General features: G+C 37.3%; 1 protein-coding gene across 3 annotated transcripts in view; it reads left to right on the top strand.

The window, feature by feature from the left end:
* The first annotated feature begins 212 nt into the window (after positions 1–212).
* Positions 213–13,840, top strand: part of LOC126183433 (DDB1- and CUL4-associated factor 7) — a 131,324-nt gene continuing 117,696 nt past the window's right edge. Inside the window, exon 1 of one of the 3 annotated variants that reach the window (XM_049925416.1) lies at positions 213–539. Coding sequence is in view for 2 of the 3 variants with exons in the window: in XM_049925414.1 (XP_049781371.1) it covers positions 685–694 (10 nt within the window). In the remaining variant the exon portion in view is untranslated. Of the gene's footprint in view, positions 695–13,840 lie in introns of all 3 variants that reach the window. The other 2 variants (XM_049925414.1, XM_049925415.1) reach the window with 2 other exon arrangements.

Here is a 13,840-nt window from a genome sequence, read left to right as displayed (position 1 = left end):
CCGGAGGTTAATGAGAGCGGAAATTTGTGCTGAACAATACCTAGTGACTGAAAAGTTTAAGGACGTGTTTCAGACATTCAGAAGCTACAGTGAGGTCAGAGGAAAAAAGAAATAACGAGAGTAATCGATTTTGATGAACATCTGCAGTTTATTTTTGTTTGTAAAATGTGGACTACTGTCATCTAAAATGGTCGATCGCGTATCCAGCGATATTATTTGTCTACGCTGTGCGCGTCCAATGTGTAGGCCATAGGTGATTTTGTGTTATGTGTTTGGTTGTATCATTGTTTTCGCGCTCTAATTGTGTGTATAGTATGATGTCTACAGAAAACTCTAAAGTGGACAGAGTGACGAAGAAATGGAAACAGTGTCAGAATTAATAAAGTTTATAGGAGGACGTCTTTGTTATTTTCAGTCGCCCGGAGCGATCAGATTTACTGCTTCGTGTTATTAAATATGAGGATGGGCCTGTTTGACAGTAATGCTAGGGGTTTAAAATGAGAAGTGCTCAAGCACTGCTGTGAATCTCTTCTTGATTGGTGAGACAGATTTTCAGATGTGTAGTTTTGAAGTATATTAGCTAATAAATAGAATATAAAGCTTAAACTTGATAAACCCAAAGAAAGGAAAACGCACACAGCGAATATGTCATCTTGTTTAGCCTCAATACAAACCCTTCTGTGAATGTGTGCAGGTAAGATGAATCAGATATATATATATATTTAATGTGATGTTATGTGTTATCAAACACTGCAAATTTTTCGACATTCATTGTGCTTGAATTGTGACTAGTATTTACAGTTACCTGCATTTACGCACCAATCGTCTATTAGCGGCGTCATTAACTACAGTTCCAGTTATCATCATAATTCTCTTAACTGTGATAAGAATTAAATCCACAGCTACATGTCTCAAAGTATTTATACCGATGTAATGATCTTCCCGAGACAAATTTATTGTTTAGTGTGAGCCAGTTGTTTCAGACAATTACGTGTTTGTGGAACGATGTTGGTTATACTTGACCAGAACATATGTTTTGTATCATCTCTCGTGATAGTTTTTTCTAGGATGCCTAGGTATGCACAGAAGTGACAGTTTCGTATTTTTCCAGTCCCAAGTGGATGGCAGTATTTCTTTCTCATTATTTCCCTTAATCAGCAAAACAGCCTCAGATTATGAACAACGACGTTGCCATGCAAGTAAGAAATAATAGGAAAGTGTGCAGTTTATGTTTCAAAATATCAGTCTGTATGCAATAGCCCGTGATGTGATAGCTGTATCCCCACCCAGCACCTTCCCCATAATGTTGAGTGTGGTGACAGATTTATCCTTAGTACCTGACACAAACACTAACTATCACATTTGGAGATTACTGTACTAGTAGTCAGAGAGCTTGGATGAACCTTTTATAACTAGGACCACTTTCCAACTTTTATAAAACAAATCATGAAAATACCTCAGTATACTGTCATACATTTGTGAAACACTACGTTTTGAAAGACCTTTTGTGAACTTGTTTTACCATGTAATGCAGGCTTATCTAAGTAGGTAGTTCACACTTCTTGGAACAATGCCATGATAGCTTTAGTGCACAATATAGGGACAGTGTGATAGGATTTTGTAGACGGTATGTAAGGTGTTTACTAAAATTCTCACCAACCAGTTAGGAAAATCATTAAGCAGGGCAAAGGATATAAAAGTGGTTTCAGAATTGTGTACAGAATGTTAGACTGCCAGAAAGTTGTGGAGTAGTTTATGGGAAGAAGCTTTAATGTCTGTTGTCACTTGAATGATCATTCTTGATTTCAAATCTGTAATTAGGAAACAACCGAGTACCACAGTGGGAGTAGTATGTAATTTATATCTCTATATATACAAATCTGAAGAAACTGCCAGCAGATGTCATCAAAAGATTAGGAAAACAAAGAGCATAAAATCAATAGGATGTCCACATGAATAGTCTTTACTCAGGGACGTAACTGTGAGATGTGAAAAGAACTGTGTGTTTTGTCATGACATTGTTTCTACAACTCTCATCCAAACTGTTAATTTAACCTAGACCTTGGTTTACACTAGGGACAAGTCTATTACCACAACCTTTGTTATACTAATAGCAGTTCTTGAGGCACATGCAATAGCTTCACGATCTCATGACCAGGCTCTCATTTTTCAACTTAATGTAGACCCTAATCATTACTACAGCTACCAAAATATTTGTGCTTAAAAATGGAATCATTAGCTCAGATCAAAAGTGAAACACACACTATTAAGTAACTGACTGTTCTTGTTCTGCATCAAATGTAAAGATATTGAAATCCTTTTGAGAAAGTTTAAAAGTTGTGTTGTATATAAATTCCCAGATCATGGCATAGTGCCAAAGGGGAATCCAATTTATCAGCAGTTGACGAGGTAGCACAAGTGGAAGGGACAAAAGTTGGTACCTAATGCTTTTGCCAAAATTTATCTTCAGCAGGTAAATAGACAACTCACTTGTCAAACTAACAGCTTAAGTCTAATGGAAACAGGCACACCTGAACGTTTTGGACAGAGTGCAATTACTGATGATAAACCTCTTTTAGCTTAAAGGATGACTCATCTTGATAAAAAAAAGACCCTCGTTCTTGACATGTCGATTTGTTTATATTTTTTTCCACTGATTGTACTTGCATGAAAATTACAAATTAATATTTTTGTCTTTAATTTTTAAAGTTTCCAAAATTTTGCAATTCTTCGCATTGTTTTAAAACCTTGAAATGACCATATCTCAAAACCTATATGACTTGCTGACCTAAAGTTTGTACAATTTCACCCAGTTCCTTATAAACTTTTACGCAGTACAGAAATGTCAGATTCCACCTGCTGCTTTGACCCGTGATGTCATAAAGATTGCACACACACCTATTTCCGTCGTATAAAATACTGCAACCATAATGTCACTACATACATCCATGAACAAAAATATTTCACTCCAACAATAAAATGGAACGGGACAACTGCAGAAAGTAACGCAGTTTGGGGTAATGTTGAACATTGCCCTATAGCCACTCCCCACCATTCACATCCAATATTCCGTCACCTGGTGAAAGTGGTAGTTAAAATTTAAAAAAATTATAAATGATGGGAGCGGCAATGACCGTGCAAGCTGAGAGGAGCCGCGCAGCAGCGGACACGACCTGACTGACTCGTTAGAAATAGCGTACATTGCCTGATGATGCACCGATAAGCGGTGCAAAACCGGTCGCTGATTTAATAAGAATTATTGATACAGCCAATGCGGAATTTTCTTTGGAAAAATATTGAAGTTTGGCTGTGGTTGCCCGCCCTACAAAACAACATGTTGCTGTTTGGGGTGGTGACAAACAAACACATGAGACTAACATTAATGGCATCACCCCATAACAAATATTATCCACAAAATGAAGCACAAAAGATGCTCACCATCCAACTCAATGCTACCAAAATGAAAACCATAGAAATCATAAATTTCAAATGACCTATATAACTCAAACAAAGCCCTCGATGCCATGAACCCACACACAACTCAAAACATAGCTCAACTGAAGCCTTCATTACCTGGAACCAGCAGACAACTTGAAAACCCAAAACTCATAGGTTTACTTGATCACTTAAAATACACACAAACAACTATGAGCCGTACACAATGCATTAAAAACCTCTGTAACATGAAAACAATAGATTGCTACTCACCACATAGAGGATGCACTGAGCTGCAGACAGGCACATTGGAAAGACTGCAAAACATTTAAGCTTTGAGACAAAAAGTTCTTCTTCCCATCTATGTAGGGAATATTGTTGTTAAATTGAAATTCACATATTTTAATATAATGCCACATTCTCAGTAAAGACTATGAATAAATTACTAAATTATATCTTTATTTTACAAATACATTAACATTAATCAATATTATTAACTTAATATTGGTGTGGCTTTTACTATTTAATGTGTTATTTTAGGGCCTCACCAAGAGAAACTTTCTACGCATCTTCAACAAGAAGAATATTATGGTGGCCCAATTATAATCTTTTTTTGAATGACAGCTTGGTCATCCCAAACAATAATGACTGATTGTTGGTGTGACAACATATAAGTTTCCATTTGAATCTGGGAGACTTTTCGCATCTCTTCATCTGATAGCGTATATGTTCTAGTCGCAGTTTTGGGATTGGTAAAACTGAAAATTACGGTACCATCCATCACCTTTGACCAGTGATGTTATTAAGACAGTAGACACCTATATTTGAAGCTTATACATTATGGCAATCATGACTTTACTCATTAACAACAAACTAAGATAAATAGCACACAAAATATTTAACTCCAGCAGTGGACTGAAAGTAACAGGACAACTGCGAGAAGTAGGGGGCGGGTGGGGGGTGTGGTCATAGACAAAGTAAATAGATGTCAATAAAAATAACACCACCATTCCAAAACAAATAATAACCTAAAAAACAACCACATGAAATTCTCAAAAAAGGGGGGGGGCAGAAATCCTTGGTTTGGTAAGTTTTGCTTGACCTATATACCTCAAACAAAGCCCTCGATCTTAAGAAACCACACACACACAACTCTAAAGCCAAGTACTGCAAATTGAGCTTTATTTATGTTTCAAAACTCGGTAATGTAACAAATATAGTTTTTCATGAAATGAGTTTTTCAGTTTTTACATAGATTGTATCAAGTTTGGGAAATACGGAAGCGTCCGATCCCGCCCGTCTGCTTTGACCCATGACGTCACAAATATGGTGGAAACAAAAACAAACACACACACACTTTCCACAAGAAGCCTAATGACACTAACGGGACAAGCGCGGGAAATGGGGTGTTTTGGGTGGGGGGGGGGGGCAAACTAAATATAAACAAATTTAGACGTCTTGCGTAGCTACAACGTGTAAGTGAAGACAGCCATGTATGAATACCCACCCACCTCCCCAGTAGTCGTAACCCCTGCAACCCATAGAAGATAAAGATGCTTCAGTAGCTGATTAGTGTTTTTTGTCTTTTTTTAAAAAAGAATCTCACGGGATAGAACGAACAGATGAGAAAGATAAATATAATAAACTAAAACAGAAATTGGAGAAAACAGATAATTAAAATAAGTAATAAGTGTTTTTAAATTTTAAAAATCTCACGAGATGGAACGAACAGATCAGAAAAGTAAACAAAATAAGATAAAACAGAACTGGAGACAGCCACACTCAAACCAAACTCCGCGCCGTCATAACGTCACACACAACACCCTTACGTCACGGGTCAAAGCCGACGCATGGGATCGGACGCTTCTGTCGACCCCAAGTTTGTTAACATTGTCAATCAGGAGTTATGCAATCTGTGTAAATTTTTATTTATGTTAGAGATTGAAAACCTTTGAAGTCAAGATTGCCCCTGAAGTCTTTATTTGAATGGATCACTGGTTTTGTCTGACATTGTAGTCAGCTACAGATTCTAAGACATTGTCGATTAGTATTACTGCTATTATGGCTCCGCACAGAAAGATTTTAATGATGTTTGAAGACATATTTCACCATCACTTATCAAGAATATTTTATGGCTTATTCAAGAATGTTGTATGACTTGAAGATGACTAGATTGTTTGTCGAAGCTACTAGGGTTTTCAATCCCTAACATACATAAAAAATAGATACATCTCGACACCTTAATTTTTACATGATTACTAGATCTTGTTGATATAAGTGAAGCATTGAAATGAAATATATTAAAATTTAATTTTTGTAGCTGTATATTAGCGTGTGATTTTTCCATTTTCTTTCCTTTTATTTAAATCCATAAATGTCAGTAATTATTTCTGGTGTCTGTGATTTTGCTTGTTTTAGTTCCATGTGAGTTTAACTCTTTTACAACCTTTTTTCTTTAATATAATTTAGTGTTTAGGATATTCCTGCATCATTGTACATGCATATTTTTGAGTACATTATTATGTCTTGCATTTTTTTTTATTTATAGGTTTTAACTTTATGGAGACTAAGCAAATATTTATAGAAATACAGTATCACAAGACAACAACAACAACAAAACGCACACACAGGCACCTACGCCTAGCACCCAAATTGCATACTTTGCGACAGAATTGTGCTAGCAGGAATGAAGGATAGGGAAGACCTTTCCAATTATGTTGGCTGAAGCTGATCTTCAGGGGCTCCCAACCATTCGTGCCCTATGACTTTACTTAATACAACGTAAAGTAAAAAGTCTGTAAGGGGGCTACAAAATATATTGTATGTTATAGTTTCATTGTTGTTGTCAAGTTTTCTGTTATATCTATACATTATTTGTCTAGGACATCTGTGTAAAACCTCTTTGCATCATCTGGACTTTCAGAATACTTCAGCAAAGCAGGCACGTCTTTTTTATTTTCTTTGAGAACCATATTTTGTTGTGGTGAGAGGGTGGATGTTAGTACTGTTGAATGTTGTGGTTTCTTTCTTCTCTGGATGTTGACTTTCAGTGGATCTCCAAAGTATGTATTGCTTACTGAAACATTAATAAATTTCTTAACTTTCTTGTATGAGCTGAAACACTGGCTGTTCATTCTGAATGGTAGATTGGATTTCAATGCTTTCTGTGCACTGTCTTCTAGATTTTTAGCAGTCCCATCTGCATTTAAAATGGTGAGAGTAACCTGCTCTTCTAAAATATCATAATATTCTTTAGAAGACTTTTTCTGCAAGTCTTCTCAGTGCTTCCAAATAATCATTTGCAGTCGTGTAACTTTACTTTTTTTCATTCTTAGTGTGGATCATGGTGCACATCTCATTTAACCACACTTTTTTAGCACAGAAAATCCCACTGATTGATAGTTTTGCAATGGGCTGGTTTTCATTAGTTAAAACTTCTAGGCTGAGAGGCCGTGGTCAATCTGTAAAACTACTTCTTCCTGGTGTTTCATTGCCAACTGCGGGCAACATCTTCTGAGGTGAGTCAGTGACTGGCTGTCAGGCCGTGGAGGTCGCGTTTATATAGAGGGCATCACAGTACATCATGTGGGGCCGACTGTAAGTCTATCTGTGACTAACATCATTATTCTCGATTGAAGGTAATCAATTGTCACATCATTGTTGTCAAGTTGACCGCCATATCTTATCTAACTTTAAGCCCTCCTCTTTTCTATTAAACTTATTGTGATGTTTCTGAATCTGTTTAGCTTCTCTATACATCCGTGCATAATGATGCGATGTCCTGGCTAACGCACTTGTCTCACTAAATTTTATTTCATGATCACTGTCTTTAAAAACATGTTACGCTACAGCTGATTTGTCAGTATGTCCCAGTCGACAGTTCCTTTTGTGTTTGGTTAAGCGGGTATTGACACTAAGTATCTATACAAAACGGAAGCTTACCCTCCTAGATTATATGGGCTACCAAAGACACATAAGCCTAATGTCCCATTGAGACCGATAGTGAGTGCTATTGGATTACCAACTCAAGAGTTGGCTAGACATCTCACCTCCTTGCTACAACCATATATTGGTAAAACTGATTATCGCAATAAAAATTCTATGCACTTTATTGAAAAATTGAAGGAGATTGCTGTCAGCCCAGGTGATTTCCTTTTTAGTTTTGATGTGGTATCCCTGTTTACCATGGCTCCTGTTGAAGAAGCTCTTTCATACATAGCTGATGTGTTTCCCACTGAAATAGTAGCTCTGTTTCGACATTGCCTGTCCACAACTTATTTCCAGTATGATGATGAGTTTTATGCACAAACCGAAGGAGTAGCCATGGGCAGCCCTCTGAGTCCAGATTTTGGTAATCTATTCATAGAAATTTCTGAACAGCAGGCGTTGCACTCTGCCAGCGAAAGCCCTTTGAAATGGTGTCGGTATGTGGATGACACTTTTGTGGTATGGCATCAAGGTGAAGATGAATTGTATGGTTTCTTAGTGCACCTAAATAGAATTAATCAAAAGGTATGATTTACTATGGAGAAAGAGAGCAACGGACAACTTAATTTTTTGGATGTTTCAGTAATAAACAGGCAGATGGGAGTCTAGGGCATAAAGTGTATGGAAAAGATACACACACCGACCGTTCCCTCCATAAGGATTCAAGCCATTGTCCCCGGCAGAAGAGAGGTGTCACTAAAACATTGGTGGACAGAGCTAATGAGAGCTGTGAGCCAATTTATTTGCAAGATGAACTAAATCATTACCGAGCGAGGTGGTGCAGTGGTTCGACACTGGACTCACATTCAGGAGGACGACGGTTCAATCCCGCGTCTGGCCATCCTGATTTAGGTTTTCCGTGATTTCCCTAAATCGCTCCAGGCAAATGCCGGGATGGTTCCTTTCAAAGGGCACGGACGACTTCCTTCCCTAATCAGATGAGACCGATGACCTCGCTGTCTGGTCTTCCCCAAAACAACCAACCAACCAACTAAATAATTTGCGAATGGCTTTTAAGAAAAATGGATATCCTGACAGCGAGATAGATCGAGCACTCCATCCCAGAAGAAAAGTGTCTGATAACATTCAGCAACAACTACTGTCAGCTGGAAAAGTTTTTCTTTCATTTATTCACAATATTACGGACCATTTTGGGAAAGTTCTGGCTGGGTTTCAAGTTGAAACAATCTTTAGACCCACCAAGAAGATCAACGAGTGTTTAAGATCGGCAGTACTGTAAGATGCATGACACCTCTTAGCAACTCCTGGGGTGTATAAAATTCCTTGTAGGTGTGGGAAGATTTATATTGGAGCAACGAAAAAATTGTTAATACCCAGTTAACCAAACACAAAAGGAACTGTCTACTGGGACATACTGGCAAATCAGCTGTAGCGAAACATGTTTTTAAAGACAGTGATCCTGAAATAAAATTTAGTGAGATGAGTGTGCTAGCCAGGACATCACATTATTATGCATGCATGTATAGAGAAGCTATAGAGATTCAGAAACACCACCATAATTTTCATAGAAAAGAGGAAGGCTTAAAGTTAGATAAGATATGGCAATCCAGTTTGCACCAGTGCTGTGACAATTGATTTCCTTCAATTGAGAATAATGACGTTAGTCAGAGATAGACTTACAGTCGGCCCCATGTGAGTATGGTGGTTCCCTATATGTGTTCTATATAAACGGGACATCCATGGCCTGGCAGCCAATCATTGACTCACCTTGGAAGATGTTGCCCACAATTAGCAATGAAACGTCAGGAAGTAGTAGTTTTACAGATCGACCACGGCCTCTCAGCCCCAATGTTTTAACTAATGGATACACCAGCCATGAAAGTCTACACGTTATGATTAGGCTGGTTTTGCTGCATATCAAAGCAAATCTTAATGATGGCTGGATTATTTACCTTCATTGTACTCCTATACCACTTTGAAAGAATTTTATGTAATCTGTGTCTAGTTTATTATTCTTCGCCAGACATATTCTGTGTTTATTTCCATTAAAGAGACCTTATAAATGGAGCAGGAGTCAGTATCAGGAGTCCTGAATGATCGATTGACATTTTTCAAACAGTGGAAATTCCAGGTTGGAATATCAACAGTATAAGGTCAAGGATTATATCGCAGATTGGTATTTTTGTAAATTATGTGCTTGTATTTTGATATGGAGAACTGTTTCAGTCCCAAACCTTCTCTTTCCTCACAGATCTCTCAAACATTTTATTAATTGTGAAATCTGTGGGGAAATAATCTTTCATAGACTTCCCAGTGCCATGGTGACTCACTCTGCACTTACATTTCTTTATATCGTTCTTAATAGCAATAGATAGGTCCTTATCACCCTTTCCTGTTCTGTTGCATTCTTTCCTTTGGAAACCTTCCTCCTTCATGGAACCTGCTTGCTAGATAGGATAACCTGTCCTTTGACATGCCAGAAACTCCTTGGAAAGTGGCAGCACAAACAGGCACTACTTCACTATTCCTTTTTGTAATGGTATACTTCACTGTTACTGTTCTCTTCTAGTTTGCATTCTGGATGTGTACTGCTCTGTGTTGAGGTGAAAAAATATACTGAAACTTAACTTTACCTCTTTTATTTAATGATGTCACATTACGATGAAACTGGTAATATCTTCATAACAGAGTTCAGCAGCTTCACATTCTTTCATTCTTTTAGCTTTTGAGAGCGAAACCCTAACTCCATGTGTGTATTTGATAACAGGTTCTGTTTTACAATTTTTCGTTTGCATTTTTAGGTCAATGTAAGCTCTTCCTGGACCAGGATTTTCTCCCACCGAAACATTCTTTGACCTGTATGCCATTGTAAGAAGCACCAGAATCACATCCATTCTGATTAAGCTTGCACTACTTCTTTCTAAACTAACCCAAAAGCATCAAGGGACTATTGATCTAGAAGTAGGCTGTAGGTGTTGTGATGAAAATAATGTCTGCTTGCAATATAATTCCCACCAGTAAATATTGTTACAATAAAGAGTAAGATGATATGAAGCAAACTGGCACACCAGTCTACTCCATTATTGCCAACTGCTTATTAAGGAAAGAAAGCCAAGACACTTGAGAGAGAATTTATTGCATTTGTTGACTTTTGCTTTAACTCTAAGAATGCACATATCAGGGTTTGCTAAAATCTTGTGATTTGGAGTGCATAGACACGGGATAATATTCAACTTTTGCTAAAAGTTGGTTCAGAGGTTGATGTAAAAGGACAACATTAAGCCATTGCTATGTGTGAATCAATTTTGAAATTTTTGACATTTATCAAGTTTCGAAAAGGTGCTCCTCAATTTCATTCAACTTCAGTGAAGGTAAATACCTAGCAACCACAATGTGACACAGTTACCAAACACTAGCAAGGGAAATACTGAAATTCAAAAACATTTGCATCATGACCAATTTTGATATACACAAACATAAACACACATACCGTAAATACTACAGTAAAAATATATATATATTTATTTATTTACCTACCAAAGCCACCATTACCCAAATGTGGGCTGGCCACAGTCTCTCTCTCTCTCTCTCTCTCTCTCTCTATCTCTCTGACTTATTTACTTATTTCTCCTCGGTATCTCCCAAACACATTGCCCCCCTCCCCCCAAAACTGTCAACCTCATCTCAACTAATACCCATTCTAAACACAAAACCAAACCAAAAGATAACAGCAGGCATAACTTGATAAAAAAAATTGAGCTACTCCTTGAAAAACCTAAATAAGAAATCAGTAAGCTTTTCTGCCTGTTTCCACCTGGGAGATCTTCCGAAAAATTTAAAAAAAGGGACCGTGTCTTTTATCACAGAGTTTTAAATAAGACTAATATTAATTTTACAGAAGCAGAAACTAGTCTGTTAGAAAGAGGGCTTAAGTATAATGTTAAACCAGATTTGACTAACAAGCAGCTCGTGCAGAATGTCATTGTAGACCTGAAAACTGGTTTAGATTGCATAAAAATGGATAGTGCTGTGCAAACTAGGATTGCTTATGATGTAACAAATATTTTTAGTAAATGTCGGGCTGCTTCCCTTAATGCCTCTTGTAATGACAAGGCCTTGATTAGAAATATTAATAAGAAACTTAAAGATAATGATGCTCTTACAACGAAAACTGATAAGGGCTCTTCACTAGTAATTGCATATAATGAACAATATATTTTGAAAACCATTTCTTTTTTCGAAGAAAATGGTATTTCTGAACTGCAAGTCGATGCTATTCCCTCCCTCCAGAAAGAAATCAGATCAGCTGTTAACAATGCCAATTTCTTGCTTAAACCATTTCACAAAAAGTCACTTATTAATATGAATCCACAACCTCCCAATTTAAGAATGCAATTTAAGATACATAAGCTTGGCCATCCCATTCGTCCGATTTCGAACAGTCAGAATAGTGTTTATCATGAACTTGCTAGATTTTTACATGATCAGCTGAAAAAGTCTTTTGTCTTCAGTCATTGCTATTCTGTCTTAAATAGTGCTGCTGCAGTTTGCAAAGTAGAGGATATAGACTGTGACCAGGCTATTAGATTGTTTTCGTGAGACATAAAAAACCTTTACACCAATGTTCCCGTGCAAGAAACCCTTAAGATTGTGGAGGAAAATCTGTGTGGGTTTAAGAAAGATATCTGTGATGAAGAAATTACAGATTTCATGAATTTGATCACCGTTGTAGTTAAGTACAATTACTTTCAGTTCAATGGACAACTGTTCCAACAAAATGACGGCCTAGCCATGGGGAACCCGCTAGCCAGAATTCTTGCCGATATTTTTATCAATTCATTAGAGGTGAAATTCTTTACGTTGTTTTCATCTACAGATCTGAGCATTTTGTCGTACTGTACATGGGATCAACTACGTTTTCAATCTGTTTAATGATCTTCCTGATAATATTAAGTTCACTTGTGAACTAGAAAATGAAAATCGTCAATTAAATTTCCTAGATCTTACGTTGTCATTAATTGAAAACAGAATTTCCTTCAACAGTTTCCGTAAAGAGACTCAAACTGATCAAATCATTCCAGCTTCTTCTATACATCCAGCCTCTCACAAAAATGCTTTCTTTTTCTCAGCTATTCACAGAGCACTTTCCATTCCCCTCTCGAAATAAAACTTTAATAATGAGATTAATCTTATTAAAACTGTAATGGTCAATAATGGTTACAATGCTCGGTTGGTAGATGATATCCTCAGAAAGAAGATTGGCAAGAAGGGTACTATGCTTGGCTCTTTCATCAGTCTCCCAGAAGAATCGGAGAAAAAATTCTTCTCAATTCCATATTTAGGTCCAGTGTCATACCAGATTCAAAGGTTGCTTCGGATTAAATACAAATGTAATATTGCCTTTTCTACAAATAACAACTTGAGAAAAAAATGTCATCCATAATTTAAAGTCAACTACTAGCCCTCTGCAGAATTCTGGTGTCTATAAGATTTCATGTGACACTTGCGGTGCCTATTATATTGGTCAAACAGGACGTGCCTTTTCAATTCACTGTAAAGAACATTTTCTGAGGGAAAACGGTTCGTGTGCCCCTAATTCTTCTTTTGCAGATCATCTGTTAATGACAGGGCACTCTCTTAAAGGGGTTGAGAAGTTGGAAATTTTGCATATTGAAAAAAAAGGGCGTAAACTTGATATTATGTAGAAGCTGGAAAGTTTCAAGCATTTACTTTCGAAAGGCGGACTTTTTCTCAACGAGCAGGTGCAGTTGCATGGAAGAAGTTATTTCGATGGTATAAAGCTGCTGCTTGACGAGATCTAACACTTTGATGTACCAACTACTTCTTGCAGATTCAGAGATACCTTTTCTTTCTACTTTTTACAGCTCATATACCGAGCGAGGTGGCGCAGTGGTTAGACTCTGGACTCGCATTCGGGAGGACGACGGTTCAATCCCGCGTCCGGCCATCCTGATTTAGGTTTTCCGTGATTTCCCTAAATCACTCCAGGCAAATGCCGGGATGGTTCCTCTGAAAGGGCACGGCCGACTTCCTTCCCCATCCTTCCCTAATCCAACGAGACCGATGACCACGCTGTCTGGTCTCCTTCCCCAAACCAACCAACAGCTCATATACGTAAATTAAAAAAAAAAAAAAACTTTTTTTTTATAACGTATCTATTATAGCAATCAGTAATGTCATTTAATGGATTATTTCGTATATGTCTTCTTTATGCATTTATTCTGGAATTTTTGTACTACAGCCAGTCATTCATTAGTTGTATTTTATATCATGCAGTATCCCGGTATTATAATTACTTCATGTACACCATTCAGGTGTTTGTTTATTTCCCTCTCTTCAGTTACGAGAGATTTTACAAAATAGCTTGTTTTACCAATTAAGCACCAGATGACGGTATTGTCTTGCAGTTGCCGTGGCTCACAAGTCACATGATGTG

Source organism: Schistocerca cancellata, chromosome 4, assembly GCF_023864275.1.
Source record: "Schistocerca cancellata isolate TAMUIC-IGC-003103 chromosome 4, iqSchCanc2.1, whole genome shotgun sequence".
Lineage (NCBI taxonomy): Eukaryota > Metazoa > Arthropoda > Insecta > Orthoptera > Acrididae > Schistocerca > Schistocerca cancellata.
The sequence above is the reverse complement of the archived record's forward strand: the minus strand, read 5'-3'. Positions and strand labels throughout refer to the sequence as shown.